General features: G+C 42.1%; 2 protein-coding genes across 2 annotated transcripts; both read left to right on the top strand.

Moving 5' to 3' along the window:
- The first annotated feature begins 698 nt into the window (after positions 1-698).
- LOC115106494 (monocarboxylate transporter 6-like) lies at positions 699-7,850 on the top strand. The gene is made up of 4 exons (XM_029629289.2): positions 699-1,672; positions 4,938-5,081; positions 5,298-6,128; positions 7,090-7,850. Exons 1-4 carry the CDS (start codon positions 1,312-1,314, stop codon positions 7,356-7,358), a joined length of 1,605 nt encoding a protein of 534 aa, XP_029485149.2. The 5' UTR covers positions 699-1,311; the 3' UTR covers positions 7,359-7,850.
- Positions 7,851-12,431: 4,581 nt separating this feature from the next.
- Positions 12,432-23,857, top strand: tap2t (transporter associated with antigen processing, subunit type t, teleost specific). The gene is made up of 12 exons (XM_029629288.2): positions 12,432-12,799; positions 13,279-13,832; positions 14,019-14,133; positions 14,299-14,429; positions 14,683-14,888; positions 16,349-16,546; positions 16,731-16,859; positions 16,964-17,152; positions 20,007-20,180; positions 22,231-22,390; positions 22,667-22,803; positions 23,072-23,857. The coding sequence occupies exons 2-12, from the start codon at positions 13,322-13,324 to the stop codon at positions 23,261-23,263; spliced, it is 2,142 nt and encodes a 713-aa protein (XP_029485148.1). The 5' UTR covers positions 12,432-12,799; positions 13,279-13,321; the 3' UTR covers positions 23,264-23,857.
- The last annotated feature ends 2,000 nt before the right edge of the window (positions 23,858-25,857 follow it).

Raw genomic sequence — 25,857 nt, 5'->3', positions numbered from 1 at the left:
ACCTATGTATTTTGACGTCAAGTATTTGAGCCATGACGATGATCTTCAACAATAATAAGAGAGTAAACTATAGGGCAGGCAAACTGTTTTCTCACCATCGTAGCCTATTATTGTCGACGAGTTATCTCGAGCGTTGTCGTGCTGTTGCTGTACATAGATTCAAAGTAGCCGCTCTAGTAATTAGGAGTTCGGATGGATCGACGTCTGTCTTTCTTGGCCCGGATATCTCCAACAGTTCCTAATATCAAATACATTGACATTCCACGTGAGTAGGCTACTAGAGGGCCAAAGCGATTACAACGTATGACAACCAAATGTTACTGAACATTGAATTGGATTTTGCCGCCCAAATTGCATACACTGTACTTGTCTGCCGTCTTTGAAGAGTGGCTCACACACTGAGGCGTTCACATGGGATAAACTACAGCTAAATTACGTGCATCTCATTATGTCATTAATGTGCGCTTAAATGCGAATTAGAGGCTATGTTTGTACATCTTAAAGCCTAATTTTTTTTTTTTTTTTTACTGTATTATTGACTGTATGTTTGTTTTACTCCATGTGTAACTCTGTGTCGTTGTATGTGTCGAACTGCTTTGCTTTATCTTGGCCAGGTCGCAATTGTAAATGAGAACTTGTTCTCAACTTGCTTACCTGGTTAAATAAAGGTGAAATAAAAAAAAATAAAAAAATAATTGCACTCATAATTCGAACGTGTCCCCTACGAAAAAAGATAGCAGTCAGAGTGCAGTATACCAGCAGTCACTGCATCCAAAATACCACTGTTGACTGCAGTTAAATGCATTTTTACTGCAGTTTCACAACTGCAATCTTCTTTTTTTGTAAGGAATACCACTAAACTAACAGATTACAGCCAGAAATCTAAACTGGGAAAGGTCTTGCACAGTAGGCCATTCATTTGATTTTTTTGACTTCATCAAGCACATGCAGATATGTGCCATATCCTATTCCCTTCCCCCTTCATTAACAGACACCAATAGTGGAAATCGGCCCTTACCTTCATGCATACAGAATCACACTAAACCTAGGAAAAGTTAGAATTGTTCTATATACGAAGTGACAGCTGGATAGTTTTTGCCACAAGCTATGCAAATTGTGTGTCTAAAGCTTTGATACAAACAAGACTACACAACATAGCCAGAGGACAAATCAGGTTGCTCGTGTTTTTTCCCCATCTATTAACAGGCATGTTCATTGCTGAGGAGACTGAGATGGAAAATATTAGTGAGTGTCATTCACCATGGCAAACTACTGTACTACTAGGGCATTTCCATAGCATCTGAGCAGAGGATGAACCTGAGGAAAGGCAGCAAGGTGGCAGGGGACTGTGACAGCCTCCAGATGGAGAGCAAGACACCTGAGCAGACGCATAACATCGAGCAGAAGAATGGAGAGATCATGGAATCTGAAGAGGTGGAGAATGGCAAGTCTGAACCCATAGTTCCTGTGGCCATGGATGGGCCCGTCACTGCACCTGATGGGGGCTGGGGCTGGGTGGTGTTGGTGTCCACCACCCTGGTGCAAGCCCTGACTTTGGGCTTCTCCTCCTGCATAGGCATTTTCTACACGGACCTACAGACAGAGTTCCAGGCCAGCAACCAAGAGACTTCCTGGGTGCCTTCAATAATGACATCAGTGCATCATGCTGGAGGTATGGTAGTAGAGTCACATCCTAATTTCCATAGATTCACCTTTTGATTTTAAGTAGGGCTTTTTCAGGGTTCTTTTTGCAGTTACACATTCATATATGCTTGCAGGGAAATGTGCTCAAAGTAAGTTCAGTAATCACTGACAGTCTATTACAGTACAATACTTCCTTTTTAAAACTCTTGAAGCAGATTGTCTAACCCACTCAGCCTGTCATGATCATTCACTGTGTACACATTTGATTTACAGTGCTGAGGTTTGCAGTCTAATAATGACTGGTCAGATCAGACACACGCAGGCAGACAGACACAAAAAGCATAGAAAAGGTGTACATTATGAGAGTCAACACATCCCCTGTTTGTTTATTTGATGAGTGGGATTTCAGGGGATGGTCTCTCACCCTTACACACACACACACACACACTAACGCTGTGTAGCGCCACATGAGCTGCCTTCCTTTGGTCAGCCACTCACGGGGGTCTATTTCTTTTTGGGTTTCAAGCCCTAAACATCTGGGAAAGTTGTGTATGTCCACTGCCTTTGCGCAACAACAAAGAAATCACCAGAACTGAATTAAGATGAGCCAAAAGATAAACTGAGCAATGTGTGGCGTGAATCAGTAAGCTGGTACATTACTTATTTCAATGGCCTTGCAATGTCAGGGTGTACTTGCCGTGACCTTACAGTTTGTACTACTTGTTGCGCTTCAGTTCCCTTAGGCGCAGCACTTGGCTCCACTAAGTATGACGTTGAGTGCATTTTCAACCACTGTACTTAAGTACATTTAAAACCAGATGCTTTAAGACTTTTACTCAAGTAGTATTTTACTGGGTGATTTTTTTACTTGAGTCATTTTCTATTAAGGTGTCTTTTTGCTTTTTACTCAAGTATGACAATTTTGTACTTTTTCCGTATACCCACTTTTTTGGTGGGCATTGCGTATACTCACTTCTTATCCCCATGATGCGTATCAAAATAGTTTTGAGGTATATGGTGTATCAAAATATATATATATATATATATATTAGAATGTTTATCTTAAAATGTTTTTCACATTTTAAGCGCAGCAATGTGCGCATGGCAGTAGGCCTACACGCAAATGTTCCAAAATGCAATTTGCGGGAAAACACCGTTCTAAAATAATCACCTCAAATGCAAGCGGTTTCATGGACAGAGATTAAAATATATCTTAGACATTTTGAAAGAGGTGAGATCTAAAGATGCAACAAATATCATATGACTATGATGATGGCTTTGGCTGCTAGACAATGAAAGAAAGTTTATTTTGTTGGGTTTTGGCTATAGGCTACTTTTAAAGCACATGCCTTATAATATGAAGTAAAATGTCCAGGTTTCAAACAATTAAAGGAACACGAAAAATATAACTCTTCTGGTAGATGAAAAGGCTGTCCCTGCTCAATTAAATGTTAACTAGCTCATCAACCTACACGCGGGGCTGCAGGTAGCCTAGTGGTTAGAGCGTTGGGCCAGTCACCGAAAGGTTGCTAGATCGAATCCCCGAGCTGACAAGGTAAAAATCTGTCATTCTGCCCCTGAACAAGGCAGTTAACTCACTATTCCTAGGCCGTCATTGTAAATATGAATTTGTTCTTAACTGACTTGTTTAGTTAAATAAAAAACCCATAATGACAAAGCAAAAACAGTTTTTTTTTTTTTTTAAATAGCCGATTTTATAAAAAATAAAACACTGAAATATTACATTTACATAAGTCTTCAGACCCTTTACTCAGTACTTTGTTGAAGCGCCTTTGGCAGCAATTACAGCCTTGAGTATGACGCTACAAGCTTGGCACACCTGTATTTGGGGAGTTTCTCCCATTTCTTCTCTGCAGATCCTCTCAAGCTCTGTCAGGTTGGATGGGGTGCGTTGCTGCACAGCTATTTTCAGGTCTCTCCAAAGATGTTCGGTCAGGTTTAAGTCCGATATCTGGCTTTTCCAATCAAGAACATACAGAGACTTGTCGTGAAGCCACTCCTGTGTTGTCTTGGCTGGGTGATAAGGGTCATTGTCCTGTTGGAAGGTGAACCTTCCCAGTCTGAGATCCTGAGAGCTCTGGAGCAGGTTTTCATCAAGGATCTCTCTGTACTTTGCTCCGTTCGTCTTTCCCTCTATCCTGACTAGATTCCAAGTCCCTGCCGCTGAAAAACATCCCCACAGCATGATGTTTCCACCACCATACTTCACCGTAGGGATGGTGCCAGGTTTCCTCCAAACATGATGCTTTGCATTCAGGCCAAAGCGTTCAATCTTGGTTTCATCAGACCAGACAACCTTGTTTCTCATGGTCTGAGAGTCTTTAGCGGGCTGTCATGTGCCCTTTTACTGAGGATTGGCATCAGTCTGGCCACTCTACCATAAAGGCCTTTAAGACACACACTAACCAAACAACAGTGCTATGTGCTGGCACAGTTGAATTGAAAGGTAACTACACTCAAATCATAAAAAAGTGTGACTGAGAGCGAAAACCTCACACAAAATATGTCTGACTCAGTTGACAGTCTCATTTATCTCATTTATGTTTCAATAGTAAGCCTACTTCCACAGTACAGGTTGGCCTGACTGTGAAATACCAATATGGGATTTATAATTTTAGGTTATTCAGCGTGTATGTCACTGTTTCTCATAGCATTTTTCACACAGGGGTGCCTTTCCTTCACCGGGTGGGCCATTTGGGAAATTTTGGAACAAATTAGAGTATACCCACTTTTCCATGTACCACTACACCACTGCTTACCACATCTTATCTGGAACTCCATGTTTGTGCCAAAGCTTGATTGACTCCAATGCAATGAAAAACTGAATATAGACAAGGAGCCAATGAGACATGGTTGTCTTTAATGTTGAGTCTGGTGCACCCACTGCAATGACTGCTTCCACAGATTTCCTTCTAGTAAGCATAACAATGGGATAGGCTAAAATAAGAAGTGGGTGTGTGTGGGGCGGGATCTCGTAGAGCATTGACCCTTCTGTTTTCACTCAACAGCAGATCCTAGCAGTGAAACACAACCCAAACGTTGTTTGACTTACTCGAAGTCATTGTATCTCTTTAGAGTTGTGCTTGGGGTCCCATCTGGTGCAAAAGGCCCTGCACAAACCACCACTTTGTTGAAGATAAAGATAGCCATAGAGGGCAGTTATGCTAACATTGTTGGATTAGGGAAATTCCCTTGTACCTAAGGCTCTAAGTTTTACTGTACTTTCTTTGAGGTCTTTGTGTGTTTAACCAATAGCACGTCTCCTCCTTTAGGTCCATTCTGCAGTGTAATGGTGGAGAGGTTTGGTTGCCGGACGACGGTGATGGTGGGTGGGGTCCTGAGTGGTCTTGGAATGGCGGTCAGTTCATTTACCCACACCATCACTGAGCTCTACGTCACAACTGGGGTTATTACAGGTCACTAACCTCCTAAAAAAATGGAATCACTCCACAAAGCAGTTAACCCCTAACAACAGATCTAGAATCAGATAATCCTACATCCCAATCTTTACCATCTTTATTTTTAGGGAAGGTATAAAAAAAATCACACCCTGTATTAGTGGTTAGGGGCAACCTCTACCTTCTCCCATGCATTCAGCCATGTGCCTTATTCATTGTCTTCTCCTTTGACAGGACTTGGATTCTGCTTCAGCTACCAGCCCGCAGTGGCTATTCTTGGGCACTATTTTGTGCGGCGGCGGGCTTTCGCCAACGCAATGTCGTCCACGGGCACTGCCCTGGGCATGTGCACCCTGCCCCTCCTGGGAAACTACCTCCACACTGAGCTGGGCTGGCGGGGGAGCTTTCTGGTTCTGGGGGCCGTCCTGCTCAACTGCTGTGTGTGTGGAGCTGTGATGAGGCCTCTGTGGAGCCACAGACATCGTGGCCAGCCCCTGATGAACCACGGGCCTCTTCAGCCGGAGGAGGAGAAGCCAAAGGGGAGTATGAGGGCCTTGTGGGGTGGCCTGAAGGCCGCCTTGCACCATCACATGGCCTTTGACCTCTTATGTAACAACCTGCGTTACCGCGTTTTCTCTGTGGGCATCACTTGGATGATGCTTGGCTTCTTGGTGCCGCTGATCTACATTGTGCCCTACGCCATGGCTCACGACATGGAGCAGAGCCAGGCCGCCCTCCTCCTCTCCATCCTGGGTATCGTCAACATCATGGTGCGGCCGTCCATTGGCCTGCTCTTCAGTCTGCCCTGGTTCAAGGGGCGCTACATCTACGTGTTCTCTGCTGCTGTGCTGATGAACGGACTGAGTAATTGTATCTGCTGTATTGATGCCAGCTTCCATGTGCTGCTGGTGTACGTGCTGACCTATGGCCTGTCCATGAGCGTGGTGGGCTCACTGATATTCACTGTCCTCATGGATACGTTGGATATGAGTCGCTTCCCCGCTGCCCTGGGCCTGCTCGCCATCATGGAGAGTGTCACGCTACTGATCGGGCCCCCGCTCGCAGGTACCGAACTCCCTGAGGTGTGTGTGTGTGTGTGTGTGTGTGTGTGTGTGTGTGTGTGTGTGTGTGTGTGGTGTGTGTGCCTCCCCTACATGAAAACCAGGCGAGGAGATGTCCTATTCAATGATGAACACATTCATCAAGTAAGTGTTGTAGTGTAACTTGAAGTAGTGCTAGGCTTAACACAGGCTGTGGTCAGAGGCAAGGAGCATATCCTGTTGCTTGGATTCCACGGACATCCAACCAATCATGTGTGTGTGCTCATGCCTGTTTGTGCATGTTTCAGGGGGTCTTAAAGACAAACTTGAATAAGAATGGAATTTTCAGCTCCCTCTTTCCTGGGGAGGGGGCATTCCAGCTCAAATGTCAGGTATGCAACCTACTTCTGTCTGACTGCTTATGTAGTTGGTTGTGTTTCACTGTGCAATGGTAGAATCAAAGACGGCATAGTATGGAACTGCTTTTCCAATAGAAATCCCCGATCACACTTGCAGGCAATGTCATGGCGACTTTGGCCAGCTAAGCTCGTGCATAAACACATCATTGGATCTAACGATCATCTTGCGCCGAACTGTGCATGTGCAGGCTGTCAAAATCAAAGGCACACCTCGATATAGTTGTTTATGACGTAAATGGAAATGTGTCACTTTCACCAGGTTGGAGTAATAACATGTTCAACTGCTTAAGACAGGCTCCAATCTAGGTTGTGCCTTTTACAAAATGAACAACTAAGGAAGAATGTTTCACTTCTCTCATTGAGTTCTCAAACCCCGGCCTGGTCTGCTTTACAAGCGTTTCCGGAAGTCATACGATGTTGCGCCTCTGGGTTTAAGAAGTTCGGGGGAAATACTCTGTTATTGTTGCAGTTATTCCCTTATGTCATCATGAACTGTCTGTCATGCACTGCTGGGGCTTTACTCATGCTGATTGGCTCCTGATATGGTTGTTTATGTTGTTGTTACAGGAATCCTGGTGGACAGAACTGGGGAGTATTTGTATGTGTTCCTCGCCTGCAGTGCGACTGTTGCCTCATCGGCTGTATTCCTCATGGTGTCTTTCTACTGCCTGGACAGAAAGGTGCAAAAGGGGCAGCAGGTGCCACCGCAGGTCTCCCCACCAAAGCCTGCCAGTGTTCACAATGTGGTCCCCCAGTGCCAGTACAGCAGTGTGCCCACCAAGGGGGACAAAGACAAGGCCTCAGACTCTGAGACTGAGGATGTCAGCTGCCTGTGAACAGCGTCATTGTCCAAACACATACCCCAAACTCACAGATGTATATTTCCTATGATTTTGTGATTGTATACCCTGTGCTGCTGATCTTACAGTACAAGTGTGTGATAATTGATATGATATCCCAATCTGTTAGGATCTGACACTCCATTTATAGTATACACACTCTTGCCTCTTGACTGTTATACTCAACTCTTGGGTTGAGTATTTCATCCAATGGGTTCATGCTAGGAGTGGATTATTCATTGCTATTACAGTCTGCACTGTTTATGTGGACTAATACTGTTATTGGTGATCGAATACAGTACTTTTTCACACATTCCACAAACCTGTGCCTTTCCCCCTCACACCCTGTTACACATTCATCAATATCAAGTTGTTCAAGAAGACATACCTTGGGAATCCTTCGCCACCCTTCAACAACCAAGATTGTGAAAAAAAACCCAGATGTGCCTTGTACATGCAATCAATCAAAATAAACATTGAATATCTGTAGGCCTATTAAATGTCATATATATATATATATATATATATACTACACCAGAAGAAACCTCAACTGAATGATGAGTACTGTAGGCCTACCAGTTTATTAAGATGGATATCATTGACTGACTCAAGTTCTTTATCCCAAGAAGTCTTGGATGTTTTGGGGGGCCTAAACATTTCTTTATGATACTGTTCATGTCTTGTTCTTATGTTCATTGTGTAACAGAGTTACAGAACGATCAGTAGCTTACTGCTATGACTGAGAATGTCTTGTGTAAAAGTGCAGGAGTTACGAGGACATGGGTGCTATTCATTGTCAAAGACTGAAGCAAGTACTGTAGGTGTTAGATTTGTTACTTCTCAACCTGCTCGTTTTTCAGGTATCATCAAGAAAAGATTACTCTAAGGAACATAGTCACATACAGTAGCAGTCAAAAGTTTGGCCACTCCTCATTCCAGGGTTTTTCTTTATTTGAACAATTTTATACATTGTAGAATAATAGTGAAGACATCAAAACTATGAAATAACACGTGCCATTTCTGGGGGGATGGCAGGTAGCCTAGCGTTTAGAGCGTTGGGCCAGTAACTGAAAGGTTGCTGGATCGAATCCCTGAGCTGACAAGGTAAAAATCTGTTGTTCTACCCCTGAACAAGGCAGTTAACCCACTGTTCCCCGGTAGGCCGTCATTGTAAATAAGAATTTGTAATTAACTGCCTAGTTAAAAATTTTTAAAGTAACCAAAAAAGTGTTAAACAAATCAAAATATATTTGAGATTTGACAATAATGACAGCTTGGCATTCTCTCAACCAGCTTCATGAGGTAGTCACCTGGAATGCATTTCAATTAACAGGTGTGCCTTGTTAAAAGGTCATTTGTGGAATGTCTTATCTTCTTAATGCGTTTGAGCCAATCAGTTGTGCTGTGACAAGGTAGGGGTGGTATACAGAACATAGCCCTATTTGGTAAAAGACCAAGTCCATATTATGACAAGAACAGCTCAAATAAGCAAAAACAAATGACAGTCCATCATTACTTTAAGACATGAAGGTTAGTCAATACGAAACATTTCAAGAACTTTGAAAGTTTCTTCAGGTGCAGTCGCAAAAACCATCAAGCGCTATGATGAAACTGGCTCTCATGAGGACCGTCACAGGAAAGGAAGACCAAGAATTACCTCTGCTGCAGAGGAAAAATTCATTAGAGTTACCAGCCTCAGAAATTGCAGCCCAAGTAAATTCTTCACTGAGTTCAATTTTAAATGTTTGATTTAACCTTTATTTAACTACAGTAGGCAAGTCAGTTAAGAACAAATTGTTAATTACAATGATGGCCTATTAACAGACACATCTCAACTAGAGGTCGACCGATTATGATTTTTCAACGCCGATACTGATACCAATTATTGGAGGACCAAAAAAAAACGATACTGATTAATCGGCCAATTTTTTTATTCATTTGTAATAATGACAATTACAACAATACTGAATGAACACTTATTTTAAATAAAATCAATTTAGCCTCCAATAAATAATTTAACATGTTAAATTTGGTTTAAATCACGCAAAAACAAAGTTTTGGAGAAGAAAGTAAAAGTGCAATATGTGCCGTGTAAGAAAGCTAACGTTTAATTTCCTTGCTCAGAACATAAGAACATATGAAAGCTGGTGGTTCCTTTTAACACGAGTCTTCAATATTCCCAGGTAAGAAGTTTTAGGTTGTAGTTATTATAGGAATCATAGGACTATTTCTCTATACCATTTGTATTTCATTAACCTTTGACTATTGGATGTTCTTATAGGCACTTTAGTATTGCCAGTGTAACAGTATAGCTTCCGTCCCTCTCCTCGCTCCTACCTGGGCTCGAACCAGGAACACAACGACAACAGCCAGCCTCAAAGCAGCGTTACCCATCGCTCCACAAAAGCTGCGGCCCTTGCGAAGCAAGGGGAACAACCACTCCAAGTCTCAGAGCGAGTGATGTTTGAAACGCTATTAGCGCGTACCCCGCTAACTAGCTAGCCATTTGACATCGGTTACACGAGCCTAATCTTGGGAGTTGATAGGCTTGAAGTCATAAACAGCTGCTGGCAAATGCACAAAAGTGCTGTTTGAATGAATGCTTACGAGCCTGCTGGTGCCTACCATCGCTCAGTCAGACTGCTCTATCAAATCATAGACTTAGTTATAACATGATAACACACAGAAATACGAGCCTTAGGTCATTAATATGGTCGAATCCGGGATACTATCATCTCGAAAACAAGACGTTTATTCTTTCAATGAAATACGGAACCATTACTTATTTTTTCTAACTGGTGGCATCCATACGTCTAAATATTCCTGTTACATTGCACAACCTTTAATGTTATGTCATAATTACATACAATTCTGGCAAATTAGGCGGCCCAAACTGTTGCATATACACTGACTGCGTGCAATGAACGCAAGAGAAGTGACACAATTTCACCTGGTTAATATTGCCTGCTAACCTGGATTTATTTTAGCTAAATATGCAGGTTTAAAAATATATACTTCTGTGTATTGATTTTAAGAAAGGCATTGATGTTTATGGTTAGGTACACATTGGAGAAACGATACGCACTGCATCGATTATATGCAACGCAGGACACGCTAGATAAACTAGTAATATCATCAACCATGTGTAATTAACTAGTGATTATGATTGATTGATTGTTTTTTATAAGATAAGTTTAATGCTAGCTAGCAACTTACCTTGGCTTACTGCATTCGCTTAACAAGCAGTCTACTCGTGGAGTGCAATGAGAGGCAGGTGGTTAGAGCGTTGGACTAGTTAACTGTAAGGTTGCAAGATTGAATCCCCCGAGCTGACAAGGTAAAAATCTATCGTTCTGCCCCTGAACGAGGCAGTTAACCCACCGTTCCTAGGCCGTCATTGAAAATAAGAATGTGTTCTTAACTGACTTTCCTAGTTAAATATAGATTAAATAAAGGTGTAAAAAAAAAATGTAATCGGCAAAATCGGTGTCCAAAAATACTGATTGTCGACCTCTAATCTCAACATCAACTGCTCAGAGGAGACTGCGTGAATCAGGGCTTCATGGTCGAATTTCTGCAACGAAACTACTACTAAAGGACACCAATAAGAAGAGACTTGCTTGGGCCAAGAAACACAAGCAATGGGGATTAGACCAGTGGAAATCTGTCCTTTGGTCTGATGAGTCCATATTTATGATTTTTGGTTCCAACCGCTGTGTTTCTACACCTGCATTGCTTGCTGTTTGGGGTTTTAGGCTGGGTTTCTGTACAGCACTTTGAGAAATCAGCTGATGTACGAAGGGCTATATAAATACATTTGATTTGATTTGATTTGTGTCTTTGTGAGATGCAGAGTAGGGGAACAGATTATCTCTGCATGTGTGGTTCCCACCGTGAAGCACGGAGGAGGAGGTGTGTTGGTGTGGGGGTGTTTTGCTGATGATACTGCCAGTGATTTATTTAGAATTCAAGGCACACTTAACCAGCATGGTTACCACAGCATTCTGCAGCGATACGCCATCCCATCTGGTTTGAGCTTAGTGGGACTATCATTTGTTTTTCAACAGGATAATGACCCAACACTCCAGGCTGTGTAAGGGCTATTTGGCCAAGAAGGAGTGTGATGGAGTGCTGTATCAGATGTCCTCACCTTCACAATCACCTGACCTCAACCCAATTGAGATGGTTTGGGAGAAGTTCAGTGCTCAGCATATGTTGAACTCCTTCAAGACTGTTGGAAACGCATTCCAGGTGAAGCTGGTTGAGAGAATGCCAAGTTTGTGCAAAGCTGTCATCAAGGCAAAGGGTGACTACTTTGAAGAATCTCAAATGTAACATAGATTTTGATTTGTTGAAGACTTTTTTGGTGTTATATCATAGTTTTTAAAAATTTTATCTTTGAATGAGTAGGTGTGTCCAAACTTTTGACTGGTACTGTATGTGGCAATATACTTTTTAGGCTATGGCATTTCTAACACACTGGCCCATTTATTAACTTGAGGCCCCCATTATTGGCCAAATAATTCTAATTTTGCGCAAAAAAATACAACTTAGAAAGCCCACTAGGCAAAAATTGGACCAACCAATCTGCTATTTTCCAGAAATGCCAGATGGCCAGTCTGCCCCTGGCTATAGCTCCCTTGTCATGGAACGATTCATATGTATTTTTTATAGAAAGGGCTATTGTGTCTTGCGCTGGGGCCAAATAGTTATTTATATCATTTTATACCAATCATTATTTATATAAAATAATTGTGGAAATGATAAATGTCGCTTTAAAAAACATAAGTAAAAAAAAAAAGAGCAAATAAGCTGTCGTTCGAGGTCAGAAAGGTAGGCTATCCCTTAATGTTCTGAGAACGGAGTGTTCCAATTTGATAAATGTTGTCTAAGTATGACATGATGTGGCGGCAGTGTAGTGTTGCCTGCCAGTTCAAGCTGAAAATAAGGCGGAATAGTTTTTCAGCTGAACTCAAGAGGAGAATCTCAATTGTATTTCCTTGATTCTTCGCGTCCTCTCCTCGCTTCTTCTCAAACCCCATTGGATGGAAATATCAGAGGTCCCGCCCCCCTGACATTTTGAGAAGGAGTCGATGAGAGAGGACGCGAGGTGTTCGAATTTGAGAATTGTACCAAGGAAAAGCGAATGATATTCTCCCAAAGCTAAATATTTGTATTTACATTATTTTAAATGTACTTTTCAAGTTGTCCGTTACAAAGCTATAGTAAAATGTTGTTGACAGAGAGGCTAGGACTGGAGTAGGCTAGACACTTCAACTGCTCGCTCACAGAGACCTTGTTGTTCCGGTGGTCAGTAGAAAGTGAAAGTAAAAGCATCCAAGTACCTTACCTTACTTGGTAACGTTAACCTGCTGCACGAAAACAATCAATCAAATGTATTTATAAAGCCACTTTTACATCAGCCAGCAAAGACGATGGTAAGAATATTGTTAGCTTTTCTAAGAAAGTAGAGTTATGCAGGTCGATTGTCAATGTGGGTGATAGACTACCAAATACGTTTTCTGACTTCATATGACTAAACTAGCTGTCTATTGCACTACAGTCTCCATAGATTTTATGATGGGCATGCCATGGGCCCTATCTTTTTCTGAAACTCCCGGTCTTCCATGTATGCATTATACTATATTATAAACTGGGTGGTTGGAGGTTTACTTTGCGTTTTGCTTAAGAACAGCCCTTAGCCGTGTTATATTGGCCATATACCACACCCCCTCGAGCCTTATTGCTTAATTGTATTACTATACACATTCTATACTATACATTCAGAAATATATACTGCCCATGTGTCTTGTGCGCTCATTATGGATATTCATATCATGCATGTAAAGGCATTGCTATAGTTACGTTAATAATGAGCACCATATCGACATACCTGTTTATTTTTTTTTCTTTCCAGGATAAGCACAATTGAGATACTGCTGTAACTCTATCTATTGGCCATGGCTCATTTAAAAACATATGGGCTGGTCCTTCTCTATGACCTCGTGCTGTGGGGGGCACTGTGGACTGGGTTAGTGCTACTTGAGTTCTCCAGTAGTGGAGGACTGGTGGGGTTATGGGCCTTTGGAGCCCTAAGGTGGGCATTGCACCACTCAATCACCCTGGTGCTTTCTGACAGAAAGCCACAGCCAGTGCTGAGGAGATGGGTGGCGGTGCTCTGCCTCTTACCTCCTGTGTTTGAAAGTGGACGTGTGGTCATGGTGCCGGCATCGACTGCCGACGACCTGGGCCTGGTGCCTGGCCCAAGCATGGTGGTCTTGGCCCTGGCATCCTCCACTGTGGCCTGCCTGGCATGGGAGCTGGGCTTCCCTGATGATGGAGAGAACCAAGGGAAGGAGAAGAAGAAGAAACAGGAGGCCAGGGCACAGTTGATGAGGGTGGTGCGATACTGCAAACCAGACACCCTCTACCTGGCTGCAGCCTTCCTCTTCCTCAGCCTGGCTGTCATCTGTGAGTATAGCGTTTGTGTAAAAGTAATTTCAAATGTGCATACCAAGCACATGCGTTTGTTTGTATTCTGTTATCAATTGTTTTCAAGGAATTTGTTGAGCTAGTTATTTTTGAGCTATAATTAATCTTACTTACGCCAACCTTTCCAGTGAAACGTTTTTGATCGAGCCAATCTTGTTGTTGCAGGTGAGACGTTTATCCCTTACTACCAGGGGAAGGTCATTGATACACTGAGTGGTCAGTACCAGCACAACAGCTTCATGTACGCCATTGGAGGCATGGGACTCGTCTCACTAGGAAGGTACACAGGTTTCGCTTCCTCTTTTAGTTTCTCCACTTTTTCCTTTGGTTGTTTCCTCTCCTCTGTGTTTTGATTTATCTGTGAATAGACAGAGAGAAGAATGATAGACCCTTCTGTGATTGTTGATTGACCTGTCTGTGACCGTTCTGTGGTTTTTCCCCTCAGTGCTCTGTGCTCAGGCCTGCGAGGGGGCTTGTTCATGTGTAGCCTGTCCAGACTCAACAAGAGGATGAGACACATGCTGTTCCACAACCTGGTACAACAGGACATACCCTTCTTTGAGGAGAACAAACCAGGTGAGATGATGTACACAGGAACATCCCACTGGGTGAACCAACGTGGAATTGACGTCTGTGCCCAGTGGGATGGGTATTATATCATAGAGATAATAGAATGATAGCACATATTGTCATGCCATGTCCTATTCGCTTGTTCTGGTGGCATGTGATGTGATCTCTATCCTTACTCACAGACGATTCTGGTATAAATATGACAGCTCTACCACCATTATAGTCCAATTGATTTAGAATGATGTCCTTCCTCCCACAGGAAGCCTTGTCTCACGCCTCGGCTATGATGTGGACAAGATGGGACGCTCTGTGGCTCTGAACAGTAATGTGCTGGTGCGCAGACTGGTGAAGACGGCTGGTATGCTGTTCCTGATGCTAGGCCTGTCCTGGCAGCTCACCCTGCTCACCATGGTGGAGATGCCCCTCCTCACCCTGCTGCAGACCAAATATAACACATACAACCAGGTAACAACACCCAAACACCTACACCATTATACGTCCAGATAGGCACAACAACATCCAAACACCTACACCATTATACGTCCAGATAGACACAACAACATCCAAACACCTACACCATTATACGTCCAGATAGACACAACAACATCCAAACACCTACACCATTATACGTCCAGATAGACACAACAACATCCAAACACCTACACCATTATACGTCCAGATAGACACAACAACATCCAAACACCTACACCATTATACGTCCAGGTAGACAGAACAACAGCCAAACACCTACACCATTATACGTCCAGGTAGACAGAACAACAGCCAAACACCTACACCATTATACGTCCAGGTAGACAGAACAACAGCCAAACACCTAAAATATAATAGGGGAGCGTGGGGGTAAGTTGAGCCAAAGAGGTCATTTGAGCCACTCTTGTTTCTTGGAAACCATACACAAATGTAATAATTTGACCAAATATTTAGGAAGAGGTCATCATTTCATGGAGTCTGTGAAGGAAGAAACCACACGGAACAAGTGGTAAACAAGTTAGGTCCAAAAAAAGGATTTTCACCCCGTGAATTTATTGTGTTAAAGGTTATATGATACTTGTATTTAAACCAAAGTAGATCATTTTAAGATTGTACTATACATCAGTTGGGGTCTTCATAAGCTTCAATATGAGATCCTAAACCTAGCATGAAAGTGCATCCTTGTATCTGTGTGGGCTAATATAGTCCAAATGTTTGCCTTGGGGTATGTTGAGCCAATGGCCATGGGGAAATTGAGACAATGGTTGAGCCAATGGCAAGTTAAGCAAATTGAAGTGTTTTCTTCCATGGCATAATGCAAGGCATTGTTGTTGGGATATGAGGTAACAACAGGGCCTGGCCTATGTTAAAAGTGTTAAAAAAGTACAACGTGTTTGTTAGGTGTTAAGCCAGTGTTAAAAGACTCTTAAAATTATTAAAAGACAAAAAAACGATTGTGTTTGGGGAAATAAAGATAGACATGGTTTTAAAAAGGTAGAGGTAATATTTCAATCAGTACAGAAATTTGTAGGTGGCTTAACTTACCCTGTCCCGTGACTCAACTTACCCCAAAGTTGTGCCAAGAGACCATTTTTTTTCAGGACAAGCGATGTTTTCAAACCTGTAATGTTTACATGAATTCTGATTATTTCCAGGGACACACAACATCCTAAAATATATGTAGATATCTTTTTAGAAAGAATACTATATTTCCCTTGACGGAGTGATACTGGCTGAACTTACCCCATTCTACCCTACCTACAGCTAGAACAACACCCAAACACCCATGCAGCTATAACTCTGACAGCAATGTAGACTAAATAAAGACCAAGTGTAGAAAAGTAATGGGATTATTGACTAGTTAGTGATTGATGCTTGTAGAATTATGATTGATTGATTAATTGACTGACTGACTGACTGCTACCACCCAACAGGAGTTCATTAAGCAGCTGCAGGACTGCCAGGCCCAGATCAAGGAGCTGGCATCCCAGGCCATTGGGGCGGTGAGAACGGTTCGCAGCTTCAGAGCTGAGGAGAAGGAGCTAGATAGGTACAACCAAGCACTGGAGAGGATGTACAAGGTCCAGGAGCACAAGGGCATCATCAGTGCCGTCCACCTTTTACTGAGAAGGGTAAAAACTCAACTACTGATAACTCTAGGATGTTTGAGACACCTGGGTGCTGTAAATAACATGGAGATGTAGTCTATCCCACATGATGTGTCTGTTCCTCCCTACACCCCTACACACTGAAGACAGTACTCTATATACGTGACATGTTCCTGTATCCAATACCCTCTTTTCTCTGTCTGACCAGGTGGTGACAGTGGGCCTAAAGGTGGCCATGCTGTTCCTGTGTCGGAGGCTCATCTCGGCTGGCCAGCTGAGCGTTGGCAGTGTGCTGGCTTTTGTCCTTTTCCAGAAAGACATGGTGACCAATATGAAGGTGAGTAAAGCAAATGAACCACCAGCAGGCGTTTGAATTCTCAGGTCATTGTTCTGGAATACCTGATGTGAAACTGACTGAAATGTTTGCTTTGTTGTTGTCAGCAACTTGTGTATGTCTTTGGAGACATGCTGTGCACTGTCGGGGCGGCAGCCAAGGTGTTCACATTTCTGGACAGAAAGCCAGACCAGAAAGAAGCAGGAGAGCTGGCTCCTGCAAAGCTTCAGGGGAAACTTGCTTTCCACCATGTCAGCTTCTACTATCCCTCACGCCACAATACACCCGCACTGAAGGTAAGCATCCATTCACAGGATATGAGCTGTTATGAAAGATTGTATCAATATTCAAAAAAGCGTAATAGCCCAGCTATTTTCATGGATTTACCGATACCATTACATCTTTTAATAGGGAGACTTGTCTTTGAACCAGCACCTTTTTTTAAATGTAACTATTGAAATATACAGTGCATTCTGAAAATATTCAGACTTTTCCCACATTTTGTTATGTTACAGCCTTATTCTAAAATGGATTAAATTGTTTTTTCCCCCCTGATCAATCTACACACAATACCCCATAATGACAAAGCAAAAACAGGTTTTTAGAAATGTTTGCAAATGTATATAAACCCCCCCTGGAAGTATTCAGGCCATTTACTCAGTACTTTGTTGAAGCACCTTTGGCAGCGATTACAGCCTCGAGTCCTCATGGGTTTGACGTTACAAGCTTGGTACGCCTGTATTTTGTGTGTTTCTCCCATTCTTCTCTGCAGATCCTCTCAAGCTCTGTCAGGTTGAATGGGGAGAGTCACTGCACAGCTATTTTCAGATCTCTCCAGAGATGTTTGAATGGGTTCAAGTCCGGGCTCTGGCTGGGCCACTCAAGGACATTGAGACTTGTCCCGAAGCCACATCTGCCCTGTCCTGTTGGAAGGTGAACCTTCGCCCCAGTCTGAGGTCCTGAGCACTCTGGAGCAGGTTTTCATCAAGGTCTCTCTGTCCTTTGCTCTGTTCATCTTTCCCTCGATCCTGACTAGTCTCCCAGTCCCTGCCGCTGAAAAACATCCCCACAGTATGATGCTGCCACAACCATGCTTCACCGTATGGATGGTGCCAGGTTTCCTCCAGATGTGATGCTTGGCATTCTGGCCAAATGGCTCAATCTTGATTTCACCAGACCAGAGAATCTTGTTTCTCATGGTCTGAGAGTCCTTTAGGTGTCTTTTGGCAAACTCCAAGCGGGCTGTCATGTGCCTTTTACTGGCCACTGTACCATAAAGGCCTGATTGGTGGAGTGCCAGCAGAGATGGTTGTCCTTCTGGAAGGTTTTCCCATCTCCACAGAGGAACTCTGGAGCTCTGTCAGAGTGACCATCGGATTCTTGGTCACCTCCCTGACCAAAGCTCTTCTCCCCCAAATGCTCAGTTTGGCTGGGTGTCCAGCTCTAGGAAGAGTATTGGTGGTTCCAAACTTCTTCCATTTAGGAATGATGGAGGCCACTGTGTTCCTTGGGGACCTTCAATGCTGCGGAAATGTTTTGGTACTCTTCCCCAGATCATTGCCTTGGCACAATCCTGTCTCTGAGCTCTACGGACAATTCCTTTGACCTCATGGCTTGGTTTTTGCTCTGACATGCACTGTCAAGTGCTTATATAAACAGGTGTGTGCCTTTCCAAATCATGTCCAATCAATTGAATTTACCACTGGTGGACTCCAATGAAGTTGTAGAAACATCTCAAGGATGATCAATGGAAACAGGATGTACCTGAGCTCAATTTTGAGTCTCATAGCAAAGGGTCTGAATACTTATATGAATAAGGTATTTCTGTTTTTTACTTTTTATACATTTGTAAAAAGTTATTACCTGTTTTTTATTTCTCATTATGGGGTAGAATTAGAATACAGCTGTAAAGTAACAAAATGTTGAAAATGTGAAGGGGTCTGAATATTTTCCCGAATGCATTGTACATTATGTCTGTTGGCCAAGCACTTACAGTGCCGTCAGAAAATATTCAGACCCCTTGAACTTTTCCACATTTTGTTGTTTTACAGCCTGAATTTATAATGGCTTAATTTGAGATTGTACATCACTGGCCTACACACAATACCCCATAATGTGAAAGTATAATTATGTTTTTAGACATTTTTGAAAAACTGAAATGTCTTGCTAAGTAATCAAACCCTTTGTTATGGCAAGCCTAAAACATGGGCTTAATAAAGACCATAACAAGTTGCATGGACTTACTGTGTGTGCAATAATAGTGTTTTTATTTATTTAATTAACAGAGTGAAAAGAAGGAAGCCTGTACGGAATACAAATATTCCAAAACATGCATTCTGTAACAAAGAAATTAACTTTATGCCCAAAACAAAACATCACTGAGTACTACTCTTCATATTTTCTAGCATGGTGGTGGCTGCATCATGCTATGGGTATTCTTGTCATCGGCAAAGACTAGGAAGTTTTTTATGATAAAAATAAACGGAATAGAGCTGAGCACAGTCAAAATCCTAGAGGGAAAACTGGTTCAGTCTGCTTTCCAACAGACACTGGGAGACAAATTCACCTTTCAGCAGGACAAAAACCTAGAACACAAGGCCAAATATACTGGAGTTGCTTCCCAAGACAACATTTAACGTTCCTGAGTGGTCTAGTTACACTTCTGACTTAAATCGGCTTGTAAATCTATGGCAAGACTTGAAAATGGCTGTCTATCAATGATCAACAACCAATTTGACAGAGTTTGAAGAATTCAAAAAAGAACAATGTGCAAATATTGCACAATACAGGTGTGCAAAGCTCTTAGAGACTTACCCAGAAAGCTGTAATCGCTGCCAAAGGTGATTCTAACATGTATTGACTCAGGGGGTTGAATACTTATATAATCAAGATATATTAATGTTTTCTTTTCTTTTTTACAAATGTTCAGATTTTTCTTCCACCTTTTAATATTTTGCGTAGAACGTTAGCAAAAAATGACACAATTAAATCCATTTTAATCTCACTTTGTAACACAACAAAATGTGGAAAATGTCAAGGGGTGTCATTACTTTCTGAAGGCACTCTATTATCTTCCTGCCATGCTTGCCTGTACCTGCAATCATTTCCAGTATATCGTTGGTTAAATGTCTCTAACCATCTATCTGCCAGGCTGTGAGTCTGGAACTGCATCCGGGGAAGATGACAGCGCTGGTGGGGCCCTCTGGTGGCGGGAAGAGCTCCTGCGTCAGCCTGCTGGCGAGGTTGTATGAGCCCAAGGAGGGCCAGGTGCTGTTGGATGGACAGCCCCTGCACTGCTACCAGCACCAGTACCTGCATCAGAAGGTACAGACAGGAAACCCGCCATGACCAATAATGTGCTGTAGTACTTTAGCTCGTTGATAGGGCTCTGCTTTCCATAATCCTTTATACGTGTGTGAACAACCGTTATGCAAACTAGGACTGTTCAGCTCACTCCCTCTTTATTTTATTTAACCTTTATTTTTAACCAGGAAGGGCTCATTGAGATTAAAATCTCTTTTTCAAGAGCGCCCTGGCCAAGATTGGCAGCACCAAGTCATTACAAAAAAATTACAGACAGACAACATGAAAAACTACAAGTAATCTAGTAAAAACCATTGAATTCACAAGAGTATAAAACAGCAAATTAAAAACATTGACAGGGCAGGGAATCAGCCTCAAAATCCTTCATCAGTGATTTAAAAACACAAATCGGGACAAGTTCTTCCATTTTAAAAGTATTTTGTAAGGTGTTCCAAGACGATGTCGCAGAGTACATAAAAGCCCTTTTACCAAATTCAGTTTGGACATTTGGAACACTTAGCAGGATAAAGTCAAGTGAACGAAGAGAGTACCCACCACATTTCTGAACAATAAAAATGCACAAATAATAATAATAATAAACCTAAAATGGCTTTGTAAATAAAAGTATACCAGTGACTGAGCCTACGAGTGACTAGAGAAGGCCAGCCAACCCTGGTATACAAAGTGCAGTAAGGTTTTGCAGTTTAAAATAAATCTCAGTGCCATGGTAAAGAGTGTCAATTAATCTCAAACACTGAGCGGAAGCATTCATATATAAAATATCCCCATAGTCTAGTAAAGGCATAAATGTAGCCTCCTTCTGGCTTCAAAAGAAAAACAGGCCTTATTCCTAAAATAAAATCCCAATTTCAGATTCATTTTTTTTGTAAGCTGTTGAATATGCAATTTAAAAGAGAGGCCGTCATCAATTAAAATCCCAATATATTTATATGAGGTTACAACCTCAATCTCCTTGCCCTGACAGGTAGTAATAGGTGAAAGGTTCAGAGGTCTATTTCTTGCATTAGAAAACACCATTAGTTTAGTTTTCTCAGTATTGAGGATAAGCTTCAATTGACACAAGGTATGTTGAACAGTATAAAAAGCAGTTTGCATGTTCTGGAAAGCTTTTGTAAGAGACGAGGCACAACAGTAAATAACAGTATCATCAGCATAAAAATGAAGTTGTGCATTTTGGACATTTTTGTCTAAATAATTTATATAAATAGTGAATAAGAGAGTACCAAGTACAGAGCTTTGGGGCACACCATTCAAGACAGACAATTTAACGGACATACGCCCGTCAAATTGAGTGCACTGAGTTCTATCAGACAGATAGTTATCAAACCATGCAACTGCATGCTCCGAAAGACCTACACTCGACAATCTCTGCCTTAGTATAGCATGATCAACTGCTGTTTTTTGTCAAGGGCTTCAGTGATATCATTTAAAACCTTCATGGCTGCTGTAATTGTGCTATGCTTCTTCCTGAAGCCTGATTGGTACATTGATAAAATAGAGTTAGTAAATAAAAACAATTTTAGCTGTTCACTCACAAGGGTTTGAAATCAGCTGCCAGATTTAAAAAGCAGGGATCCAAAAGATCAGGACCTGCAGGCTTTCTCTGATCTAAGGAATTCAGGGCTTTATGTACCACCTGCACTGAGAATGGCAAAAAGCTAAAAGTTTGACCAGCTCTCACTGGTTCATCCACACAGGGTTGTACAGAGACAGAGGACACTGAATCAAACAGCCTACCAGATGATACAAAGTGCTATTGAAACAATTCAGCATTTCAGTTTTGTCATATATAGCAACAGAGTCCTTCAAAACACATGACGGTAATTCATTAACATTACTGTTACCAGACATAGACTTAATAGCCTTCCAAAACTTTCTAGGGTCATTCAGGTTATCAGTGGTAACAGACATAAAATATTCAGACTTGGCCTTCCTGAGAAGAAAATAACACTTGTTTCGTGTCATATAGACATACCATGTGACTTGTTCAATTGTTTTTAATATGTTTTTAAACCAAACATCCCCAATGATTATCTCTCTTTGAGGTAAGATGGCCCTGGTGTCCCAGGAACCAGTGCTCTTCTCTGGATCTATCAGACACAACATAGAGTATGGCCTCGTGGGATGCACCCTGGAGAAGGTGAAAGAGGCTGCGAAGAGCGCCAACATCCACGACTTTATTTGTACGCTGGAACAGGGCTACGACACAGGTAGATAGTCATGGGTCATCTTGTGGCCATTGTATTGACAATATTCATCAGATTTATTAATTGACAAGCATTGTATTTTCTGTAGAGGGGCTGTTCTGCCTTCATAAAAGCCTGCCAAAAAGACTAACAAAGTTAGCATGTAAGGTGTAAGACTGGAACAACCGGTTGTACAATGCTTGAGGGAGGAATCTGCTGTGTGTCGTATTGTGAGTTACAGGCCTATCTGTCTGTGTAGCTACCAGTTGGCCTAGCACTAATGTCCTGTGTATCTCTCAGATGTAGGTGAGTGTGGCGGGCAGCTGTCTTCTGGACAGAAGCAGTGCATCGCCATAGCCAGAGCTCTGGTTCGAGAGCCACAGGTCCTAATTCTGGACGAGGCAACCAGCGGCATGGACATCAACACACAGCATGCGGTACACATTCAAGACCTCTAGCACAACAATATTACATGATTTTCATGTCTAACGTAAAACATAGAACTAAACCAACTGCAAAATGAACCTGTCTAACTACAACAGACTACAGACTCTGAATCTTTTTTAGGAGTCAGAATTGGACTTATGTAGGAACAACTCTGGGTCCTAGGTATAGCCTATAACCAGGACCCAATATTGTCATAGAAACTAAATCTAATAGCTTCAGTAACATGATGTCAATAGGGTTCTTAATGCTCTCTCCCAGGTGCAGGGCGTCCTGGCAGGCTCAGTGGGCCTGACAGTGTTGGTGGTGGCCCACCGGCTGCAGACTGTGGAGAAGGCTGACCACATCATCTTCATGGAGGGCGGGGAGGTGGTTGAGCAGGGCACACACCAGGAGCTCATGGCTAGCAAGGGGCGCTACCGTCGGCTCAAAGAGAAACTCTTTGAGGACTGATTAGGAATCACACAGCTGTCGGAGAGAGAGAGAGAGAGACCCACACAGAATACTTCCATTTATGAAAAGTGAAAATGTTGATTGAACTGCACACTCTATCATGAGGCATGTTTCCATAGACACAGGTTTATTAGACAAAAGCAATGCCGCAAAAAATAATCTTTGTTGGTCTGACGTCATTACGTAATGACACAACTACATGGTTGTTAAAAAACGACCAACTAAGCATATCCAAAATTAACCGTGTGTATCTATGGTAAAATGGATACGCGCCCTAAGCAGGCAATTGTCGCATCTATTCTCTATTCAAACTTTCTAAATGTCGACAACAACAAAATAATCACCGGGTAAGTTAATAGAAACATAGCTAATGATACTCAATGATCAGACCTGAATATGACGCATGTTAATAGTTTTTTTTACTGCAAGAAATCCACATATATCTATTTTCCTTGCTTTGATTCACAATCAAATAAAAATGTGATGTTTTTTTCAGTGGCACTGAAATGTTAAAATTAAAGAACAAGTTTGTGAACACTGAAAATTAGTTTAAAAAAATATATGTATATATGTAATAAACATCTTTGAAAATGAGTGCAAAGGTGATCCGTGTGCGGTTCGTTCAATCAATATCTGAACGTAAACAACTAAGAAGGATAATCATTTAGATTGCATAAATGTATTTTTCTTATGTCATCCATAATATTGAATTAATGCACAGCGATAGAGGAACTGCAAAAGGATACGTGTGCTAGCTGTTTTCAGGGTAAAATCTACAGTATGTGACTGATGTTACCTGACCCATCGCTCCAGCTAGCTAGCTTTTGCCAGGTTAGTTATAAATAAGGGCCACCAGCAAGTAATGTAAGTTAGCTGCCTTCATTGCTTGTTGGCTTTACTGGCAGACAAGAGAAGGAGCTTATATTAAAAGGCTAAAGAGATGATTGTGGACTTCAGGAAACAGCAGAGGGAACACCCCCCTATCCACATCGATGGAACAGTAGTGGAGAGGGTAGCAAGTTTTAAGTTCCTCGGCATACACATCACAGACAAACTGAATTGGTCCACTCACACTGACAGCGTCGTGAAGAAGGCGCAGCAGCGCCTCTTCAACCTCAGGAGGCTGAAGAAATTCGGCTTGTCACCAAAAGCACTCACAAACTTCTACAGATGCACAATCGAGAGCATCCTGGCGGGCTGTATCACCGCCTGGTACGGCAACTGCTCCGCCCTCAACCGTAAGGCTCTCCAGAGGGTAGTGAGGTCTGCACAACGCATCACCGGGGGCAAACTACCTGCCCTCCAGGACACCTACACCACCCGATGTTACAGGAAGGCCATAAAGATCATCAAGGACATCAACCACCCGAACCACTGCCTGTTCACCCCGCTATCATCCAGAAGGCGAGGTCAGTACAGGTGCATCAAAGCTGGGACTGAGAGACTGGAAAACAGCTTCTATCTCAAGGCTATCAGACTGTTAAACAGCCACCATTGAGTGGCTGCTGCCAACACACTGTCATTGACACTGACCCAACTCCAGCCACTTTAATGATGGGAAATGATGTAAATATATCACTAGCCACTTTAAACAATGCTACCTTATATAATGTTACTTACCCTACATTATTCATCTCATATGCATACGTATATACTGTACTCTACATCATCGACTGCATCCTTATGTAATACATGTATCACTAGCCACTTTAACTATGCCACTTTGTTTACTTTGTCTACATACTCATCTCATATGTATATACTGTACTCGATACCATCTACTGTATGCTGCTCTGTACCATCACTCACTCATATATCCTTATGTACATATTCTTTATCCCCTTACACTGTGTATAAGACAGTAGTTTTAGAATTGTTAGTTAGATTACTTGTTGGTTATCACTGCATTGTCGGAACTAGAAGCACAAGCATTTCGCTACACTCGCATTAACATCTGCTAACCATGTGTATGTGACAAATACAATTTGATTTGATTTGATTTGATTTGTAAATCTAGCTAGCAACAGTGGGGACCTATCATTCACACGTCATTGACATATATAGATTATTTAGAATTTTTTGGTGCTTGCCTGTTTTGCATGTTATTTTGGCATGAGTACGTGTCACATATCAGTTTGCAAACAATGTAAAAAAAAATATATCATTGAGTTAATAAAGCTGCATACAAACATGGTCACTTTTTTGTTTTCTTGAGTAAGGCAGCTCCAAAATGCAGGTGTTTCAGCCTAGCTCAATGCTTTCTGTGGTGGTGGGGCAAGCCAGCAGAAAATACAGAGCGCTGCGCCGTGATTGGTTCAGTGTTCTGTCACTCATGGGGACACTACGTCACTGCCAAGTCCAAGGGTAGAGTTCTAAAATTCTAGCCCCTTGGGTGCTGCCATAGAGTTACATTAGAAGTGCCCATCCAAGAAGGCTCAAGGTTATTGGCCACAGATAAAATGACGTCAAATCACATTATATCAACAGTAGCTTTGATTGGACTGAAAAATCTTAGCTAGCAGTCATCATCATGAATCAAGTCGACAATCTACTGGCAAATCCTGTTTAATCCTTGTCATATGAAGAGAAATTGT

The sequence above is a fragment of the Oncorhynchus nerka genome, linkage group LG23 (assembly GCF_034236695.1).
Source record: "Oncorhynchus nerka isolate Pitt River linkage group LG23, Oner_Uvic_2.0, whole genome shotgun sequence".
NCBI classification, from domain to species: domain Eukaryota; kingdom Metazoa; phylum Chordata; class Actinopteri; order Salmoniformes; family Salmonidae; genus Oncorhynchus; species Oncorhynchus nerka.
The sequence above is the reverse complement of the archived record's forward strand: the minus strand, read 5'-3'. Positions and strand labels throughout refer to the sequence as shown.

What these genes read in the sequence shown, in the direction of transcription:
- tap2t (XM_029629288.2), top strand. Translation starts at nt 13,322, where the DNA reads ATGGCTCATTTAAAAACATATGGGCTGGTCCTTCTCTATGACCTCGTG. An exon ending in AATATAACACATACAACCAG is followed by an intron (nt 14,889 to 16,348) that starts GTAACAACACCC and finishes ACCACCCAACAG; the next exon opens with GAGTTCATTAAGCAGCTGCA. An exon ending in ACCAGTACCTGCATCAGAAG is followed by an intron (nt 20,181 to 22,230) that starts GTACAGACAGGA and finishes CTTTGAGGTAAG; the next exon opens with ATGGCCCTGGTGTCCCAGGA.
- LOC115106494 (XM_029629289.2), top strand. Translation starts at nt 1,312, where the DNA reads ATGAACCTGAGGAAAGGCAGCAAGGTGGCAGGGGACTGTGACAGCCTC. An exon ending in CACAACTGGGGTTATTACAG is followed by an intron (nt 5,082 to 5,297) that starts GTCACTAACCTC and finishes CTCCTTTGACAG; the next exon opens with GACTTGGATTCTGCTTCAGC. An exon ending in GATCGGGCCCCCGCTCGCAG is followed by an intron (nt 6,129 to 7,089) that starts GTACCGAACTCC and finishes TTGTTGTTACAG; the next exon opens with GAATCCTGGTGGACAGAACT.